This window comes from Phaseolus vulgaris, chromosome 9 (genome assembly GCF_000499845.2).
Source record: "Phaseolus vulgaris cultivar G19833 chromosome 9, P. vulgaris v2.0, whole genome shotgun sequence".
Taxonomy (NCBI): Eukaryota; Viridiplantae; Streptophyta; class Magnoliopsida; order Fabales; family Fabaceae; genus Phaseolus; species Phaseolus vulgaris.
Window position 1 is genome coordinate 13,987,696 of NC_023751.2, and position 19,413 is coordinate 14,007,108.

The following is a 19,413-nucleotide window of genomic DNA, read 5'->3' on the forward strand; positions in this document are numbered from 1 at the left end:
AACTTTCTGCTTTTTCTTTTTTCATTTTCATTATGCATCTTTATTAATTTTTATTTATTTATTTCACATTCTAATTCTAATTCTTTTTCTTATGAAAATCAAATAAATTATAATACTTAGTAGCTAATTTAACTCTCATTTTTAATAATTTTGATAAGAATACACAAATAAGTAATAATAAATAAAATTTGTAATTTATAAAAATTAAAAAAATTATAACTAATATATTTTATACAATTTGATTATTGTTATAGTTGGATTAATGGATATATTCATTAATAACAATTTTATTTTTTTAATAATACTTATAAAGACATCCAAATATCAATCTTTATCTTTATTTTATATATTTTTTAATTATTTTTTTTAATATATCTATTTATATTTGTAGATACACAGCTGAAAAGAATCTGCTAGTATATTATAATTAGGTTTATTAATTGTTAACATAAGCATTTTAAAAGTAAACTATCTTTACAGATTGACAAAATATGAATATTTTTACTGCAATGGGTAGAGTTATGATATGAACCCCATTTGTTGCAATCCCCACTGAAGTGAAACGAAACCTCACTGTATCGCTTCCTCGCGTTTTGAAATTTCAGAGCGGAATGGCGTACGAACAACACAAACCCACGCGACCATGGATCCAAGACGCACTACTTATGTTAGTGGTTATTCTGATAGCAGCGCATGTCCTCGCTATGGTCATTTTTCTCTCCACTCATCGCTCTAATTTCAAACAAATTCCACCATTTCTATCTCTAATCACTCTATGTTCTTTCGATTTTACTTCAGGTGTATTGGATTTACAGATTAGCCACCCAGAAACAGCCGCAGCGTAGGAGAAAGGCTCACTGAGGGTAAAGGTTCGTCATCTGCGAATCCTAATTTACCTCCTACGAAAATCTGAGCCGCCATAGAATGTGGTTAGTCTTCATTTTATCGGCCTTGTTTGATCATGATCGCGGCATTTGCTAGTTCACATAGAGCAAATGAATTGAATTCAAATGCAGCTTCTTAGTGTTTCCACACTTGTTTATATGGTTGGGATTTTAATATATGGTCTCTTGTAGAGCATGCTTTTAATTTAGATAATTTATTCGGTTTATTTTAATCAATTTTCTCAGCAGTTCCTGTGTGGTGTATACCTTTGCATTCTGATTTCTCAAAACAAATAATTTTTTTTACTCAGTAATTACCCTTGAAGACTGTTTTTTTTTTTTCGTATATGTTCTTTCTTGCACGGCCTCTTTACAATTCCCCAGCACCTATAGAATAGCTCGAGCATGTTGGGAGAAGTAAAATGATTATATGGTTCCATATTAGTGCTTAATACATTTTTTTTAAGGTTGCGTGAATGGTATTGTTTAATGATACAAAGCAGGCAGGGTATAGTAGTAGTACACGGACAATTATACTACTACTATGTTTTGTTTTTATCTGGAATACTACTAATCTATTAGATGATTTGAACAAGTTTGAAATAGAATTTAATTTAATTTATTAAACTTGCAACTGTAGCTTAGTGTGACTCCAGCATGTTTTTTGGGCGTCCAAAACATTTTTCTGATAAAAGACGAAAAAGTTACTGGAGAGATTATTGAAAGAATGCAGTCCTGCAATTTGTATGCACCCTCAACTTTATGAATATGGTTTTTTAGTGTTTCAATTCAAGTCATGTTAGAGGTTGGTCAGCTCCATGTAATTCCAAAGGTAATGGTTTCTCTTGGAATTTTGCTTCTCTAAAGGGATGATATGCACACCTTTGATTTCCTAATTAACATTCTATTCTCCAGAATCTTCATAGAAGAGTCAAATCCCTTAAAGAGGAAGTAATCAACTATGTATGAATACGGTCAAGCCACAACTGAGCTCAGGATTTGTTAAGTTTATGCTTTAAGTGAGTCTTTATGTTGCTGGTTTCGTTAGAGAAATGTTTGCTCAAAATAACTTGGCGATTAACTTGCCCTCATTCATTTAAAGAAAGTCTGAAGCACGGGGCATCCGCAATCTACAGTAAAGCGTTTTCATTTTTCAATACAGTCTGGGACAGCACCTGCAACGCTGTTCTGAAATGCAAACCAAGGTATGCATTCAATGCAATCAAGCAAAATTTAAATCATAAACAAGAATGAATGAGCATAATTTATTTTATGTTAACCCTAACAGTTGTATTTATACATTTGCTTCTGCAAAACTATGGTATTCGCGAGGTAGTAAAATGAAGCAGAAGAAACACGTGTTATTGTCATATATACACACAGCATGTCAATCTAAGATTCAGCTCAAACCTGAGACAAATTATAACTAACTTTGTGGAGCTTCTTGAGAGCTGACATTGCAGTACCTTGCCCTTTACAAACCTGAACATTTTTAGTATAGCTCAAAGCACACTCAATCACCGGCCGCACACCAAAAAAATTAATCTCATTTAATGTAATTGAAACAAAGGTGTTTTGAATCTTCAAAAACACTCTAACTTGTTATTGAATTTCCCAGTGACAATCAGAAAGAAGTTTAACCGAATATGCTCAACATTGATTGTCCAATGTTCCTGCGAGTGACCATCAAATTCTGGTTTGTAATGTAGATTCCCCTTTGCAAACTACCAGAACTACAATGCCCATTGGCGATAGAATAGGGTATTGCGTTATTTTGATGATTACAAATTTTGGTAGGGATTAAAGCCTAGAAGTTTATTTTCCTTTCAATTGCATAAACTCGCCATGATTCCAATCAAACTTCCAAAACCACTGCTATGTTCAGTTCTCTCTCCTTAGAATGTATGTTTGAATTTCCTGTGGAATTATTAGTATTTTCGCCAAAGGGTACGTTCTCAGATGATCCTAGATTGGAACTATTAGTATTATGCTGTCCACATGGAACTACTAAATATATGTTTAATTTGGCGTTTAACTCTATACGCCCGTTAAATATGTGGACAATAGGTGACACACAGTAGCCTTCCTGTTAAACGTGATCTAATACAGACATACAAATGATTTTGATGATTGTCCGAACACACTATAAGTGAAGTTTCATTGATTTCATCGAAGGATAAGTTAGACCCAACCTAATTGGACGAACTAGGAGAAAATAAACAATGAAAGAGTTTTCCTCACTGGAAAAATGTTTCGACATAGAGTATCTATAATGTATGATTGCTGAAATAAGGTATTTATTTTAAAACTGTGGATCCTACAGGTCATATAGATTGAGGAGTTCACAAACTATCTCAGCCATCCACTTCTCATCAAAATACCTAACAATCCTACACAGAGAAAAAGATATAAAAATAAAAATGTTTGTTTTGTTTAGAAGACAAAAATACTTGTTTTTACTTTTTCTGGACAAACATATATTTCTATAGTTTTTATATTAACTAATTTAATTTTCAAAATTTTAGAAACATGTGAATTTGATTTTTCTTTTTTTTTAATTCAATCTTTGAGTTAAACAAACTAATTTATTTTTTTTGTTTTTTCAGAAAGAAAATAGAAAAATCTTGGACATGTTTGATTTAAAGTACACCAACTCAAAACATATTTCTCTCCTTAAAAAGACTAAAAGTATAAAATAATTTATTGTTATAAATTTTTTAATTTATTTTTATGCTATAGATTATAATACAAAACTTAAAACTTAATTGTGTTTCTCTTTGCATCCTCATTCTAATACAATCAAAGCAGAATTTAAAAAAAAAACACAAATACACTGCGTCCAAAAAAGTGTCCCACAGAAAATATATTGTAGAAACAAAATTATTATAGGAAAAGAAAAGCAAATACTAAATATTTGAATGTTCCTAAAATATCTGCATGAGAAGGCTCAAAATCGTGACATGTGGTATTTGACCACTTAATTGATTCCATTGACATCCACAGCTGAGCAAGCAGGTGCATGAATGAGAATCAAACTACTATATCATTACTTTAAATGGCTATATTAAAGCTTGGACTTTTTTTTTTCATTTTTTATCACATTATATATTATCATAGTTTTATCATTAAAAAATATCTAAATGGATATAGATTAAGGAAATAGAACAATCTTATCATAAATTTTTTTTTCATTTTCTTAAAGATCTTAAGTTTAATTATACCCAAAACCCTTAAATACTACTCTGTAATCTTTCATAATCTAATCCTAACATCTTCTGTATGCATTTTTTTATTTACGTCAGAGTGTAGACTTTAAAATGGCTGGTATGTTAAATGAAAAAAAAAATGAACGATTTTGTTTATATTTTAATTTATGAGTATTTCCTGCGTTGTAAAAATATTTAAATTAATAAAAAAAAAAATATAGTAACATACATTTAAAAAAACATTTTTTAAATGAAAATAATATTTTGATTCTTATAAATTCAGATCTGAAAAAAAGTTAATAAACCTCAGAGTAAAATAAGGTTCGGTTTTTAAAATAAAATAATTGTTAAATAACAACGAAAATACTTTTTCAACAATATGTTTTTATCAACGTTTGAAATTTATTAAAAATCATAAAATTTTATGAATATTGTATTATATTTAATGACATTTCCTTATTTTTATATTTTCAATAAAATAATATATAAGATTGTGCAAACCTATGAATCAGTGGTCTATGGTTGAGTTAACTTAAAGTTCACCTCTTTGTATGATATCATATTAATGTAAAGTCTATCCTAGCGAAATTTTGTTAGTCTTATCAGGTCACCTGCTGTCGGACCATACATAAATATATAGTCTCACAATATCAGACCACCCATAAATATATATAGTCTCGCACGAGTTGGAAGGTCTCGGCGTGAGGATGTGTGTTGGAGATCTCTCATCTACTAGAGATACAAATATTTAATAATATATAAATGGGTGCAAAAGTTAGTTTTATAAAGTTGAGTTAGACTTAAAGTCAAATTTTTTAATGTTTGAGACTTCTTATTGACTAAAAATAAGAACATTTCATAGTATATAAGTGAGTACGAACCTTGACTTCATTAACCAACTTTGTAAGATTGAGTTGAGTTTAAAGTCTACTTCTTAATACAGTATCATAGTCATTTAGAGCGTACACCACCAACGATAGTTTGTTTAACTTGAGATCACTCGGGTATCTAATATCAATATCTATCCTTATTTAGAAGTCATAAACCATAAAAAATGAAAATGAATTTGTAAGGTTTTTCAAATAAATTAAATTACTATAAAGATGAATATTTATGGATGAAAATTACATTGATTATTTGCTGCTATGAAAATAAATGTATTTAAGATGCTTTTAAATACGAATGAATAATAGAGGGAAGAATTTGTAAATTGATAATGTAAAGTAGTTTGTTTAAGATGAATGTAAAGTAATTATTGAATTTACAAAGAATTTGTATAAATGTATGCTTGATAAATTTATTGAATTTTATAATTATTTATTAAAAGAAGTATTAATATTTTTTAACATATTATTATATTATTTAAAACTCATTGAAAATTAGGTATCACACTTAAAAAAAATTTAAAAAAATTAAGCTTTTTAGCTCATTACAAATAAGATGAATTAAATTATGACGAGTACTAAACTCAGTATCTACTAAATAAAAAAAATGTTAAATATATTTGTTTTCTGTACTATAATATAAAATTGATTTTTGTCTTAATTCAAAATTTAGATAATCTAATTACATGAAAAATATTGTAATATATGTGAAATTATAAATACATGAATAATCTAAAATTTAGATAAAGATAAAAATTATTTTTGTATTATAATATAAAGATAAAAAATATATTTAATTCATAAGATAAGAATGGGAAGTAAAGAAGTAATGGATCCTTTTATGATAATGGTTTTTGAAAAAAAATTTACAAAGAAAGTAAATGTACTTTCATAATAAAAGCATGAGAAAAAGCAATAAAAACAAGTGATATTTATACAATATTAATTTTATCCTTTATATTCTATGATCACGTGCCATTAAATTCTCATACTTCATTCTCAACTTTCTCATTATTGTTTTTTTAATACACGCTCATTCTTATCCTAGGACTGAAACCCCTTATTCAAGGTACTGTTTATATATATATATATATATATATATATATATATATATATATATATATATATATATATATATATATTATTCACATGGTAGTGTGATGTTAGTATGTATTATCATTTATTTTAAATTATTTATGAAATGCTACTATTTTGATAATTAACAGAAGTCAATTTTATAGTTAATTATTAACTACAGTTCACTTTATTATTTCATAAAAATTAATCTTGTATACATTTGCATTGTATTTTTAGAGTTTATTGCACATGATTTACTCATGAAGTTACCGAGAACAAAATTTAATTCCTCACTTCCAAATCTAACATATTAAAATAAAGAAAATTTATAATGTATTAATTTAATATGTGAAGTCGAATGTAATTGGTTAAAAATATTCAATCATTTCTTAGACTGATACTTATACATATGTAAACTATACTTATTCATAAATAATTTTCTAATAATAGATTAAATAAAAATTTATTATATCAATGAAATGATTATATATGAATAAATTATGATTGTAACTAAGACAAGTATTTAATAGATTACAAAACATTCACGGAACATTAGTTCTTGTAATAAATGCAGTACAAACCATAAAGTTAAATTTAATTTAATCATTACTTGTTAATTAAGATAAATTCTTCCTTCACCACATATCTTTCTTTCCCCATGCACCATCATACTAATTTTATGTAAAAATTTGGTTTTATTTTTTTTATATAATTATAAATGAAAGATAACTTTACATATTTAAATAACCTCAACTGCATTCGTACTTTTTTCCCACATGTGAGAGGGTTGACAAAAAGATTCGTTGTATTCGATGTTTTTCATAAAATAATTTTTTTCGAGTTTAGTACTTATTTTTGCATCTCGCTGATTTTTTTTTTTTTTGGATTTTGTGACTTTCAAAAAAATAAGCTAACAAAAACAAAATCACCACCATTAGAAATATCAGAAAACTTATATCAATCATCAAAACAACTACCACAAACAATCACTAAATGAAAATAAAACATCACACTATCCACCATGCATGTATTGATGCAATAAAACTAAAATATAAAATATGGAGGTGCAGTGTAACAGCAACTTTTCTTTTAAAAAAAGAAAAGAAACAGAGACCCCCCCCACACACACAAAACCTCTCTCTCTCTCCATATTCAACTCTCTTCCTTCTCTCCTAATTTTCTCTCCCAAACTTCATCTATTTTAGAATCTGATCATACCACGCTATAGCAGAGGAGTTAAGGAACATTTCTACCCGATCAGATTTTCAAACAGAGTAAGTTCATTTTTACTCTAAATATCCTTTGTTCTCTGTTTTTCCTTAGGATTTAGTCATCAATCTTGGTGGGGTCAGTTGAGAAGTTTAATCCTCTCAACTTATTCTATTATATACTGAATTTTTGTTCTGTTTGGATAATTTGCATTAGGCCCGTAAATCTTGAAGCTTATCCAAACGGTGGGGAATAAAATTCTAAAAGTTGCTTGGAAAGCAAGCAATTGAGGTAAGGGAAGCTAAATTTAATTTTTTTATAGCACCCTAGGATAGAAGATCTGAATGCGGAAGGGACGTGGTCCCAATATTCAATTTTTCTTGCAGGGATGTTGTGTGTTTATTTATATTGGGTTGTTTGTTTATATATTATTTAAATTTATGAAATATTGGGTTTTGATGATTTAGTATTAAAGTGTTATTTTTTTTATGTCAAATAAACTTTTGAATATTGTGGATAACTTTTTGAATGATATTGTATGACAAAATGGTATGGAATTGAATTCATACATTTGGGATAATGTATGGACTGATGTTCGTTGTGTATTAAGTATTGATGTCGGGATAATGTATGGACTAATATTTGTTGTGTATTAAGTATTGATGCCTATGTGGTAACAGAGATCTCCGAGCTTCACTGATGATCTAAGTCACATAGACTAAGATATCAGGTGGTGAGAAGCTGATGGGGGAGTTCATGCACACCGTGACATATGAGATGCACGGCTTGGGTTGTATTGAACTTACCCTTATCCTTTCTGTTGGATTCGCTGGTAATCTTTGGATCAGGTGTTAGTCTCTGGTAGGACTTACTTAATACGGGTCTTCCGGAAGACGTTGTTTGTTGAATATTCTGGATGTGTAGATCCATGTGAGATCTACGTGATTGATTTATGTTGGAATTTGAAGAAGATTGAATATTTGAGAAATTGGTCATGTAATTTGATTTTCTCTTTTAATTTAATTTCATATATTATAAAATTCTATTTTCACTAGCTTACCCTTGCTTTTCTTGTTGTGTTTGAACTGCGATGACTGTACTACGTACACGAGCAGATGATCTTACAGGTGTCTGAGGATCAGAAGAGTTTTAGGGCGTTGATTATGAAACTTATATTGTAAATATTTTTATTTCTATATGTCCTAATCATGAATTAGGAATGTTTTGAAAAACTTTGTGCTTGTATAGAAATAAGTAGAATCTGTATTGTAATAGTTAGATGTGTTTTTCCGGGGTGTTACATGCAGGGATAATTTGCATTAATTTTTTTTATTTTTTTATAGAAAGTATTTTTTTAAAGTTGTGAATGATCCTTTACTTGACTTCCTCTGACCATCATGTTACTCCAGGTGGCACCTTAAGGTGTGGTTGTCTCAAAATATCTACCTGTATTTATTTGATGTCATTAAATCTTCTTAACATGAGGAATTTCCCAGAGAAAATGAAGTGTGTTTACTTGCATAAACTAGATGAACATCCAAAGCAAGTTGTGAAGTGACGTTGATACCTTGCGTTCAGAGGTAAAGAATTTTGTAAAATAGGGCAGAAAATGAACTTGGTTTTCTGTGGAATCTTTGCTTCCATAACCATTTATAAAATTTATCACTTTGTCTTGAAACAAGTTATGAACATAACCAATGATAGGTTCAAGAGGTGATGAAAATTTTAGATGAATGACATCAAATTCAAGCATCTGCTAAAGTTTGTGACATGTTACATTCTAATGTTCTAATGCATGATGACATGCATGTAGTTTAGTATAAATGAATTCTTATCTTATCTTTCTATTTGGAGGAAGAATTTCACAATTTTACTCAAATTCAAATGAATTTAATTTGAATTGATCTTATTTTAAGTTGTTTTATTTTTAAAATATTTTGTTTGGAAAAGATAATACAAATTTAGTGATTTTTTAAAAATATTTTAATTATTACCGAATTCAAAAAATATTTAAATATCAAATATTTGTTAAAAATCCAAAAATAGTAATTTTTTTTTTGACAGTGTATCTTCATTGATTTTCTGTTATAGTTAGTCAAACTTTTTTATTTGATATTTGCAAACAAAATTCTGAATTGATGTTAATCGAAATTATTTTAGACTGATTACAAATATTTATGATGACTTTGATGAAACTACTTTTATGATGTTGATGGTTGAGGCTGAAATTTTTTCTTAATTCACATTAATAAAAAAACAATCATAATTAATGGTGGACAAAAGTTTTTCCATTTAAAATTAGAAAAGAGTTCCTAGCAAACTAATTGACAAAAAAAATATAACTGCACGATGATAAATAATCATGACAAATATTTATTGTAATTAATTCACATATGTAAAAAAAATGGTGTCCATTATCAAGAAAACTCTAATTAATATCAAGCAATAAATTATAGCGATCTAAACAATATTTCTAATAATTTAAATTACAATTTAAGTTCTATTAACATTAATAAAAAGAACTATAGTTGACATCAACTAAAAAGTATTTATTCTAATAATGTTTTGATTTTAGTCAAACCAAGACACTTTAACCAAAATTAAGTTAAAAGAAAATTACGAAAAATAAAATACGAATTTGAGAATATGAAAATTTTCAAATTCTTACTTTTAAGTAAAATTTAAAATCATGTAATTTTAAATAATCCAATTATACTAATAAAATTCTAGAATTGTTTTTAATTTTTTATCTAAACTATATTTTCTCAGAAAACATTTCAATTTTTTTTTACAAGTCACCCTCATAAAATTTCTCCCCCAATCACAAGTATGTAAATTTTTGAACTGGTACAAAATTCATCACATTCCATAAAGGGTTAAGTGTGGTTAAATTATAAAACCTCATTCACTATTTTCCAAATGAAATATAAATCAATCAATCAACTTGTGCTTCTTAACTTTTATAGTTCTACCCATCTATAATAAGGTTTTAGATATTTGATAGTTAAGATAGATTTACTTGACACAAACTTGTGATTTAACCCCGTGACTCACAAAGTATATTTACCAGCAACAAATTCCAAATAAGTTTCCCCGATAGAAATTTTCAGAATGTGTGCATCACTAATACCAAGCCCTTTCTTTATTTTATGAGTAAGAATTTGTTCCAATTTACAAGATTTTATCCCTTTGTCCCTTTGTTTATTCAAAAGATGACGTTTTTATATCTCACCATAATACATTTTACACAGAGCGTCAAAGTGTAACTGTAGGTATCCGACCGACCGAGCATCAACATTGAGAAAAAAGGATTTAAAAAAGCAGGAAGATCACCGTCAACAACTACAAGTAGTGTTTAGACCTTTTATTGTCTTGTTCCAATTTACAAGGTTCTATCCCTTTGTTTCTCCAAAAGATGATTAAAAAGAATTTTTAAAAAATCGTATTAATCTCTTCATAAACTCAAAAGGAACCCAAAATAATCTTGCATAGTATAAATTGGCGAGGAAGTGAAGACAAACATTGAGACAACCATTATCTCTATTAAAGAGATGTCCTTTCCATGAGGCCAAATTTTTAAACTTAATATCAACTAACACTGTTTTGTTTGACATATTTCGTTGAAGTATATTTGAAAGATGTTGAAGTATATTTGAAAGATGAGAAAGTGTAACAAATCTTCATGCATAGTTGAGATGATGTGTAGTGATTTGGAAGGAAAGAAAGAGAGGAAGATGGAAAAATGACTCCCCTTAAACTTGAAGAAAAATATGAATTTAATTGGACAATTATAATTTTGACCATCGTGCATGAAAATGGTTAAATATTGTAGAACAATAAAATGAACTTGGTGTCAATTTGTCTCTTAATTGATTATGGATCGCTTAATAATCAGTTAAAATACTTATTATAATTGGTTATGGTTGACAAGTGTGTTATTTTAGTGCAGGAAGTGATAATGTATGGAGAGGAGATCATTATTATTGAATTTAATGAACATGCATGTAATGTAAGTATAGACATAATGTGAATATAGAGAGTGAGTGTTATGAAATTTTACTTAGGATTTTCATACTTACCTTTTGAACTGATATTTCATTTGTTATCTAAACCAAAACTCATATGTTAACAAAAATGATACATAGGTAGATTATACTTATTCATAAAGAATTCTAAGAACATACTAGATGAAAGTCTATCATATCAATAATGAAAAAAAAAAATCATCCAATTAAAATTAGTCCTAACCGTAAACGCAACGCAAACCAAGACAAAATCACATTAAAGTCAGACATTAGCAAACTCCATCTTTTGAACTTCTTCCATAACATATATAACTTAATAGAATTCAACAATCATATCTGAACTTCAAAAAAACGTAGACAAAACACCAACAAGTTTATGTGTTAATTTAAGTCTTAATTTTTTTAAGTTTGATGGTTATAAAAATGTATTTCTTTGGTATTAATATTGTTAGGAAAATTAAGTCTTTATACAAACAGAAGCTATTGTTTGTAATAACTATTTATAATTTACTATACTTTTTTTTATTTTAAATTTTTAATTGAAATAATACTTTTTAACTTTTTTTCTAAATTTATTAAATACAAACTACACTATATAGTACTCCAGACTAGGAATACAAAATTATATTTGGAAGAAACGCTAATTAAGAGATAAATACAATAAATATATAATAATTGTAATTAAAAATAAAATTATTTGATTGATAAACATTGTTATTTATTTTAATTCAAATCTTTAAAAATTTTAAGTTAGGAATATTTTATAAATCAATTAATAATACAATTATATATTTCACATAATAATATTGGTTTAAAAAACTAATTATGATTTTTTTTAATTATAAATTTCAAGCATAGATATATAAATTTATTTTAATTTAAATCCTTCATAATTTCAAAACTTAAATATGTCAGTATATATCATATATAAATTTTCTACTCAAATATAATTATTTTCAACCTACTTCCTCTTCATTCAATTAACATTACTTTTAACCATATTCCTTGCAAAAGATACGAAAGGAAGATGCAATAAGGCGTGTTTGGTTTTTTCTGTCATCTGCAAACAAATTTTTATTAACAAGATAAAATATGCTTCACTAATCTTAACTAATCTCTTATTATATACTGAAAAATATAGCAATACAAATAAATAAAAAACATCACATATCGAGAAAATCATTATATAAATATAAAAAAACCGTTCCATAAAGTAAAGTATTTTAAATCAATATGTTAAATATACTAATTAATAAATTAGCTTAACAGAATTATATAAAAAATAAAAATATATTTAATAAGAATTCGTGTGTGAAGTCCAAAGCTTGACTATATAAAATGAGCGTGGCAGTGATGAGTGAAGGGGTAAGTGAAAAAGGAAAGAGAAAAATCGCGTTTGCTCCGTGTGGCGTTAGTCGTAGATTGGACGAAAGGAAAGGGTATTTTAGGTATTGTCTTCTCTTTAACCTCAATCCTTTTGATTCATATACTAAACACCAAACATCAATAAAGGGAGCAGAAGCAGTACTTGCGTCGTCTTCTCTTCTCTTCTTTTCTGTTCTGTTCACTCAGTAAAGACAAAAATCGAAAACCCAAAATCAACCCAATCTCAATGACATGACCGCGTGAATCCAAACCCACCCGCTATCGCCGCCATGTCCACCACCGCCTCCTCCGCCCACTGGACCTCCGACGCCGTCCACGGGGGATCCCTTCGCCCTGTCGACCTAGACTCCGGTACGAACGGCTGGGCTTCCCCGCCCGGCGACCTCTTCCTTCTTCGCTCCTCCAATTACTTCACCAAACGCCAAAAAGCCCCTTCCGGCGACTACCTACTGGCACCGACCGGCATGGACTGGCTAAAATCCCAATCGAAGCTCGATAACGTCCTCGCTCGGCCCGACAACCGCGTGGGCCAGGCCCTCCGGAAGGCCCAGGCCCAAGGCAGGGCCCGGAAGAGCTTCATCTTCGCTGTCAACCTCCAGGTGCCGGGGAAAGAGCACCACAGCGCGGTATTCTACTTTTTCACGGACGAACCGGTCCCCTCCGGTTCGCTCCTCGGGCGGTTCATCGAGGGCGACGACGCGTTCAGGAACCAGCGGTTCAAGCTGGTGAACCGGATCGTGAAGGGCCCGTGGATCGTGAAAAAAGCGGTGGGGAATTACAGCGCCTGCTTATTGGGGAAGGCTCTGACGTGTAACTATCACAGGGGACCGAACTACTTCGAGATTGACGTGGACATTGGGAGCAGTGCCATCGCCAACGCTATCCTGCGCCTCGCGCTGGGCTACGTCACCAGCGTCACCATCGACATGGGATTCGTGGTGGAGGCGCAGGCGGAGGAGGAGCTCCCCGAGAGACTCATCGGAGCGGTTAGGGTTTGCCAGATGGAGATGTCCGCGGCCACCGTCCTGGACGCGCCCAACGCTCCACGCGGCAACAAGGTCAACCACCTCAGTGGTAACGATGAGTAAAAAATTTAAATTAAAAAATAAATAAAATATAACAATGTATTTTTTTATATTAAATGTTTATTTAGATGATTTAATTTCGCTTCCGCTTCTGCTTGGTCCTCGTTATCGGTGTATTCTTAGGCTCTTTTTTCGGGGAGTAATAAATTATTCACTGAATTTCGGTCCCTTGGAATTTCCGCCATTACTTTTGTTTTGCGATTTTGTTTGTAAAATTGGAAGTAGTGGGACAGGGGAATGACGAAAAAGGTTGCAATTTTAGCATCGGAGAATTTGTGATTGTGGGCGGCTACTGAGGTGGGTGGGAGCTGCCTAGGGAGGAAATGTAGTGGAATGCAACCTCACATGCTTTGGAAAAGTTCCATAAAACTTACCACTACCAAACTCCTTTTTATTAACACTATTTTTTAGTATTTTTTGTGCTAATATCAAAATTTGATTGAAGAACATTGTGAAAGTACCCACCAATACAAATACAATGGGTACTTGTTTTGGTTTTATTATGATTCATGATTCCTGCGAATCATTGATCCACCAAGTTGCTGTTGTTTTTTGGAATCAAACAGCACACTAAACGTACCTTTTGCGTCGTGTTTAGATACTTCTATTCTATTGGACGATAACATTTAGAGATGCTGGGACTATGGGACAGCGATGATGATGATGATTACTATTTTATGGGATTATGCTGTCTTTTTGTTCAGAATATTATCATGGCTTTAAATTACAACTATACCAAAAAGATTGCTGTACAGAAAAATGAATGAAGAGGGTGGATGTTTAGTTTCGTCACAGAATAGAAACTACAAAAAAAAATGTGTTAAAGACGGTTTGGTTATAGCGTGTCATTCATTTTGTATGTTTTCAATTTAATAATTTAATAATTTTGACTAAGCGGTGTATGATTAAGATCAATAATGACCTTTTGTCTCACGGGGTGCTGTTTTTTAGTGTAAAAAATTGTTCTATTTCCTTCTCGTTCACTGTGCCAAAACTCTTCTGGTTGGAAAGCGTCGTAGAATACTGGAAAATAAAATAAAAAATATCACGAGTTTAAGGTGTTTTCTTAGAGAAAAATTACGAGTCCATGAATGAAGTTTTAGAAAAGTAGTTTTTATTTAACCCAAGATACGTTGAAATGAAGTTGTGGTTAGAGTCATACCTGGTATTGTCGCTCATGCTTAGGCTTACAGAATCGGATTCTATTTTAAATGTCTTCTTTTAATGATAACGACAGTTGGTATTTTTTGAATATGAAAGCATTGAAATTCAAAGCAAGTTGATAAATGTTACCTCACAGAGAGGAAAAGCGATAGTTGAAGAACAATCCTGCGGGGCGCTCAATATTTGTACGCCGACTTTTCTGAATGTATGATGCAGAGAGAGAGCTATGAGCATTCAATAACAGTTGCCGCCTTAGGGTAGGGGAAAATGCATTCTTCTTACTTTAAGACAAATCAAATGAAAAAATAAATTGAAAGCAATGTTCTTACTTGCCTCCGGTTTAGGACTTTTATTCCCTTAACATCTTCTAATAATACAAATAATTGTTATAATCCTTAGTAACATATATGATACAAATACTATCTAAATAATGATAATACTCATTATTTACATTACTCTAACAAGTAAGTGCTGACATTCTGATTGACTTGATCGTTGGAGTGTTTTTACAAGTATCATATGACTCTGTGCTATCACAACTAAAAGAAGGAAGGAAATGCAGGAAGTCAAGTGCACATTCATTCCACAACACTCACAATTCTCCTACTATGTTGGAACCACCTTCCCTACATCAACCATTTCTTCAATTTCTATTTCAATTTCCTAATCCTCGTATGTTAATTCCTGGATTTACACATCCTCAATAAGAATCAACATTAGGGCATCACATGAACATGAACAGAAAATTCCAAAAATAGCTATTACCAGAAGTAACACATTGTAAAGGTGCTTTGCTGTACCTCATCATCAATCATTTCTTCATTCATAAAATCACTAAAAGTAACTAAAAAATGTGCAATTCATATTCCAAAAAAAGAAAGGAAAAGGTTAGTATTCCAGTGTCTTTTTTCTTTATAGACAAATATTAATCATTAATGTTAGCCCTTACAGGGGGAATTTGAACTCACAACCTATCCCTCTCTTTCCTCCATTTTTACTACCAAGCCAATCTTAAATCCCTGTCAGTTCCCTTCTTAAAACAAAACCCAGAGAGGTATTTCAAGCGTTAACAGTTAATAACAACGAGTCACTTAACATGTTCCTACACTACAATTGAATTTCAGAACGACCTTAATTTGAAAAACATAAACACACTGTTCAGAGTCAAAGTTGTTGGAATAACTGAAATAAATTATCATTAGGAGTTTGTCATCAAAAGCATATATTAAACCCATTTTCCCTTTCATGAACTGAACTCAAGGAAGTAGCAACATTTCTGCATAAGTGTATTAAAAATGAAAGAACTTGTTTCCTTCTTGCAGAATAGTTGAACTATAGATCTCAGAAATTATTTCCTTCATCAACATCATAAGATTCAAACTTATGCCCCTTTGGCTCCCACGCAAATGCAATGATCTTGTCATTTTTATTCTCTATCTCCAACACTTCTATGGGAATATCTTTCTCTTTAACAACAAAAGCTCAAATCTGGTATATGACTTTTTCTTGCTTTTGGCATAACGATCAACCTTTACAACAAGGCACCCTCCATTGCTTTGCAAGTACATCTTGCAATCACTGACTCTAAAATGATTCTTCTGTTTGAATTCCTCTTTACCAGGGATCTGAATCAGACTACCCTGCAAGAGATGGCAATAAAGAACATAGATATATCAGTACTTCAACCATGCATAAATTAATAAAAAAATAAAAAATAAATTCATGAAATGCCTTTACCCTGGCATTGGATTTGTTGGTCACCAGCAGAAATCCATTACACTCTCAACCTTTACCTTGGGATTGGACTGAGAATTTACAATTTTTAACAAATTCAAATGCATTAAATTGAATTGATTTTATTTTAAAGGTTTAATTTTTAAATTTAGTACTTAAATTAAATATTTAGGTTTATTAAATTTTATCTTTTTATTTTGATTAAATATTTTAATTACCACTAGATAATACTATCATACACATCAATAAAAAAATGTTATTAACATTTATCGAAAAAACATTATCACCCATTAATTGAAAAAGTCTTAATTGATGTTAACTTTAACAATTGATAAATAATTTTACTAATATCAATAAAAAAATAATTTTCATGGACATCGACTAAAATCTTGTCTTATATCGATAAAAAAAATAAAAGCAATTTTTTCAATGTTGGTAGTTTTTTTTTATTAACATTAGATTAAGAATTAACCTTAATCTACATTTTGGTCAATCGAAAAAATAACCTTATTAACAACAGTTGTATATAATTTCAGTTGGTGTGAATTAAAAAGATTGTATAGTTATTGAAGTTGACAGAGAAAATTTTAGCAAACATTATTTGATAAACATATTTTAACAAAAAAATATTTAATAACAACAATTTAAAAATTAATCACAATCAACTTTAATTTTAAAAAAATCTAGTTGAAAAAATATGTTCGAAAACTTTTTGAAATATGCTTGACGACATTTTGATTGATACCTCTTAAAATAAATATAAAAAACATAAAATTTAAAGATAAGAAGAATTTCAAAGTTTTAGTTTTTAGGTAAAATTTATAATAATATAATTTTTTGTAATCAACCTACCTACTTAAGTTCCAATTTTTTTAATTTAAATAAATATTTTAATTTTTCTATGAAAATAAAATAATTTTTATTTATTTTTTCATCAAATATTACTATTAAATACTTCTTCTCAGCTGAGAGAAAATGTCTGAGGTAAACCAAAAATCATATTAAGTATGTGTGACTTTTCCTCCATCCCTTTTGAAAATCTACTAATTAAGCCAATAAGACAAACAAACTCTTAATCAAATAATTGGTGTTGTTGATTAATCCAATTAATCATCATCATTACATGCTTATAAATAGAGTTAGCTTTCTAATGTTTTGCTTCAGGCAAATGCTTCCTACACCCAATCATTTTTAACCTGCACCCAACATATTTTTTAATTTCCAAAAATGCTCTTAATTCTGAAAATAAAAATTTAGAATTGAAAATAATATATTCCGAAAAAATAAATTCAGAAGTGATTATTAAGTTTTGGAAATAAAAATCTGAAAACAAAATTAAAATTTTATTTTGGATAAAAAATCCAAAATTGAAAAATAATACATTTTAAAAAAAAAATTCAGAAAAAAAATTGCTGTGTTTTGGAAATGAAAATCCGAAAAAAAAAATGAAAAACAAAATAATCCGTAATATAAAATCTCATTCCAGAAAAAAAAATCCAGAACACATATTTTGGAAATTTTTTTAGAATAATTTCATCTTTTCTTCATAATGATATGGTGCAGGAAACAATTGTCTTTGCTTCATTCCTCATAATAACTTCAGTGTCAGAACCAACACTAATCACAAATTGGTCTGATGTTTTTGGGTTAGTTAGCCAATATCGAAGATTGTCACTGTTCCAATTGCAAAGTTTGATGGAGAGAAATATAACTTGAAACATCTGCTGAAATATTCACTCAGAAAATAATAGAGATTTTTTTTCTTGATTTAAATGCTTTAATTATTAACTAACCATTGATAAATATTTAAATACATTTTCTGAATCTGTCAAATAAGATACGCGAGTAAGAAAAAAAAACATTAGAAATAAAATATTTTACCAAAAATAAAATTAGAAATCATAATTAAATATTTGAAAAATATTTTAAATTACTTATTGAATTTTATTAGAACACCTTGACTTGAGGATACTTGAACAGTTTGAGGTTGAAATTTATATTTAGGTTAAAAAAGTTTTTGATCTCATAAATAGTAAAGTTTATTTTTCTAAAATAGTCTTTTAACTTCTTATGTGTAAAATGTTTTTTCCATTATAAAAGATTTATCTATATTAGATGAGTGTATTACATGATTTTGTAAGTAAAAAATCCAGATAAAACAATGTATTTTTCAAACACTATGATACTTATTTGCACAGATGCCAACATTCTCATTTTCACAATTGGATTTACGTGTTTAATTTTGCTAAAAGATAAAACATTTTTATTACTTTATTTATCATGTATTTTGACCTAGTGCCTCTGTTTTTATGGGTTTGGAATGTTTTTTATTTTTGTTTTTTTTTTGCATTTTCTCTAAGTTTTGACAGTCAATATGTACATTACATGGAGGTTTCGACAGTCGGCATTTCCACAAGATAATTGTAAAAAATCTTCAACGTTGGTTTGATATTCAGTAGTTTTAGATAATAAATATTATTAAATATGTACTTATTTATAAAATTGAATTGGATTTATGAAGTGTTGAACCCAATTAATACAAACATCATTGTTAAGTCTTGTATTAATATATGACATGGTACTTAATTACTATTGTTAATGTGGTGATTAGGTGGAAGGTAATTTAGAGGGTAGATATGTACTAGGCCATGTTGAGCATGCTGGGTTTCACCAAAAATTTATCCCAAGTACTATAAGACAACTAGGACATTTCAACTATGACTACATTTACAAATCATAATGTTAGAAGATGACAGTTC

The 19,413-nt window shown here is 29.4% G+C and overlaps 1 protein-coding gene and 2 long non-coding RNA genes across 3 annotated transcripts; all 3 read left to right on the forward strand.

The window, feature by feature from the left end:
* The first annotated feature begins 491 nt into the window (after window positions 1-491).
* Window positions 492-1,209, forward strand: LOC137822623 (uncharacterized). The gene is made up of 2 exons (XR_011082948.1): window positions 492-707; window positions 799-1,209. It is a non-coding gene; the product is annotated as an uncharacterized lncRNA (long non-coding RNA).
* A 5,975-nt stretch (window positions 1,210-7,184) lies between these two features.
* Window positions 7,185-8,991, forward strand: LOC137821521 (uncharacterized). Its single transcript, XR_011082824.1, has 3 exons — window positions 7,185-7,325; window positions 7,477-7,551; window positions 8,376-8,991. It is a non-coding gene; the product is annotated as an uncharacterized lncRNA (long non-coding RNA).
* A 3,696-nt stretch (window positions 8,992-12,687) lies between these two features.
* Window positions 12,688-13,924, forward strand: LOC137820709 (protein ENHANCED DISEASE RESISTANCE 2-like). The gene has a single exon (XM_068624922.1). It carries the CDS (start codon window positions 12,941-12,943, stop codon window positions 13,757-13,759), a length of 819 nt encoding a protein of 272 aa, XP_068481023.1. The 5' UTR covers window positions 12,688-12,940; the 3' UTR covers window positions 13,760-13,924.
* Window positions 13,925-19,413: the final 5,489 nt, after the last annotated feature.

What these genes read in the sequence shown, in the direction of transcription:
- LOC137820709 (XM_068624922.1), top strand. Translation starts at nt 12,941, where the DNA reads ATGTCCACCACCGCCTCCTCCGCCCACTGGACCTCCGACGCCGTCCAC.